The sequence below is a fragment of the Engystomops pustulosus genome, chromosome 4 (assembly GCF_040894005.1).
Source record: "Engystomops pustulosus chromosome 4, aEngPut4.maternal, whole genome shotgun sequence".
NCBI lineage: Eukaryota > Metazoa > Chordata > Amphibia > Anura > Leptodactylidae > Engystomops > Engystomops pustulosus.
The window spans coordinates 223,052,202-223,053,645 of NC_092414.1; the positions used below are offsets into that span (position 1 = coordinate 223,052,202).

The window sequence follows — 1,444 nt, forward strand, 5'->3', positions numbered from 1 at the left end:
CCTTTGGGTAAATCACGGAAATACTGCAATTCCAGACCTTAAGTTGTACTTGTAAAGACATTAAGAGGTCGGTATGGTGAGGCTTTTCTTTTGGTTGAAGCAGAAATGAGATGACACTCATCAATCTTCAAAACCTTCAAGCCTTTATTCAAGATAAAATACTGGTGAAACGGCCTTTGTCTAAGTAGGCTACCAACAAGTCCTAGTCCTAGTCCTGCCCTACATCAACAAAAGTTTCTCTGTGTCAGTATTTTACCTTGAATAAAAGCTTGAAGAATTCCAGAAGATTTCTGATCTTCGCTAATATTTTGTTCTGGAATTTTTGCAGCATAATACAACCAAAAATAAAATAAAAAAATTGATGGATCTTCGTTTGAAGATGTCAAATCACCAAATATTTTTTTACACTTTTTAGTGCCTTTTGGATATTAGAAGTCCTAAATTGCGCATGACTGCAGTTTTGATGTCCTGATTTCTCAGGCAGTATATTATAGGGTTAATCAGTGGAGTCACCACAGTGTACAATAGCGACAGAAATTTACGTACAGATATAGATTTCTGCTTAATTGGAACTAAATAAATTCCACTTAATGTGCCATAAAACATGGTCACCACCATGAGATGGGAGCTGCAGGTGGAGAAGGCTTTATGTCTTCCGGAGATGGACTGGATCCTGAGGATTGTGTGGAGGATGTAACCGTAGGAGATGACAATAATAAGGAATGGGAAAACCACCACAGGAAACCCCAGGTACATTTCTAATGTCTCACTGTCAAAACTGTTAGAGCAAGATAATTCGACAATGGGACCAAAATCACAGAAGAAGTGGTCAATGACGTTTGATCCACATATATCAAGCTGGGAGAGGTTGACTGTCTGAATAAATGTGAGAGCCAAACTAATGGACCAGGATATGATGATAAACCTCTGACAAATCCGGGCCGTCATTTTTGAATCATAACGAAGAGGGTTACAGATGGCCAAATATCTGTCATAGGACATCACGGTCAGGAGAAGACATTCTAAACCCTCACATGAACCGAAGAAAAAAAATTGTGTGATGCAACCAGGAACAGACATGGAGGAGCCATTGTTCAGAATCATGTGGAGCATGTTTGGGACGACGTCTGAGGTCACTATGATGTCTGAAGCGGTGAGCTGTGTCAGGAAGAAGTACATGGGACGGTGAAGAGCCTTGTTGAAGACCACCAGGGAGATGACCATGAAGTTCCCTAGTATTGTCATCAAATATATATCAAGACTAAGAACAAAAATGAATATCTTTATATTATGGAGACCAGGAAATCCCAGTAAAAGGATTGAGGTCATGTTGCTATTTTCCATCTTCCCAAAGAATTTGGTTTAACTAAAAAATGGCAACAAAATTTTAGTGTTCTTCTTACATTCATCCAAGTCTTTGTCCATATGAAATAAAGAAGTGAGA

At 38.9% G+C, this 1,444-nt stretch overlaps 1 protein-coding gene across 1 annotated transcript; it reads right to left on the minus strand.

The window, feature by feature from the left end:
* Positions 1-411: 411 nt before the first annotated feature.
* LOC140128764 (olfactory receptor 5P60-like) lies at positions 412-1,224 on the minus strand. The gene has a single exon (XM_072150465.1). The coding sequence runs from the start codon at positions 1,222-1,224 to the stop codon at positions 412-414; it is 813 nt and encodes a 270-aa protein (XP_072006566.1).
* Between the last annotated feature and the right edge of the window lie 220 nt (positions 1,225-1,444).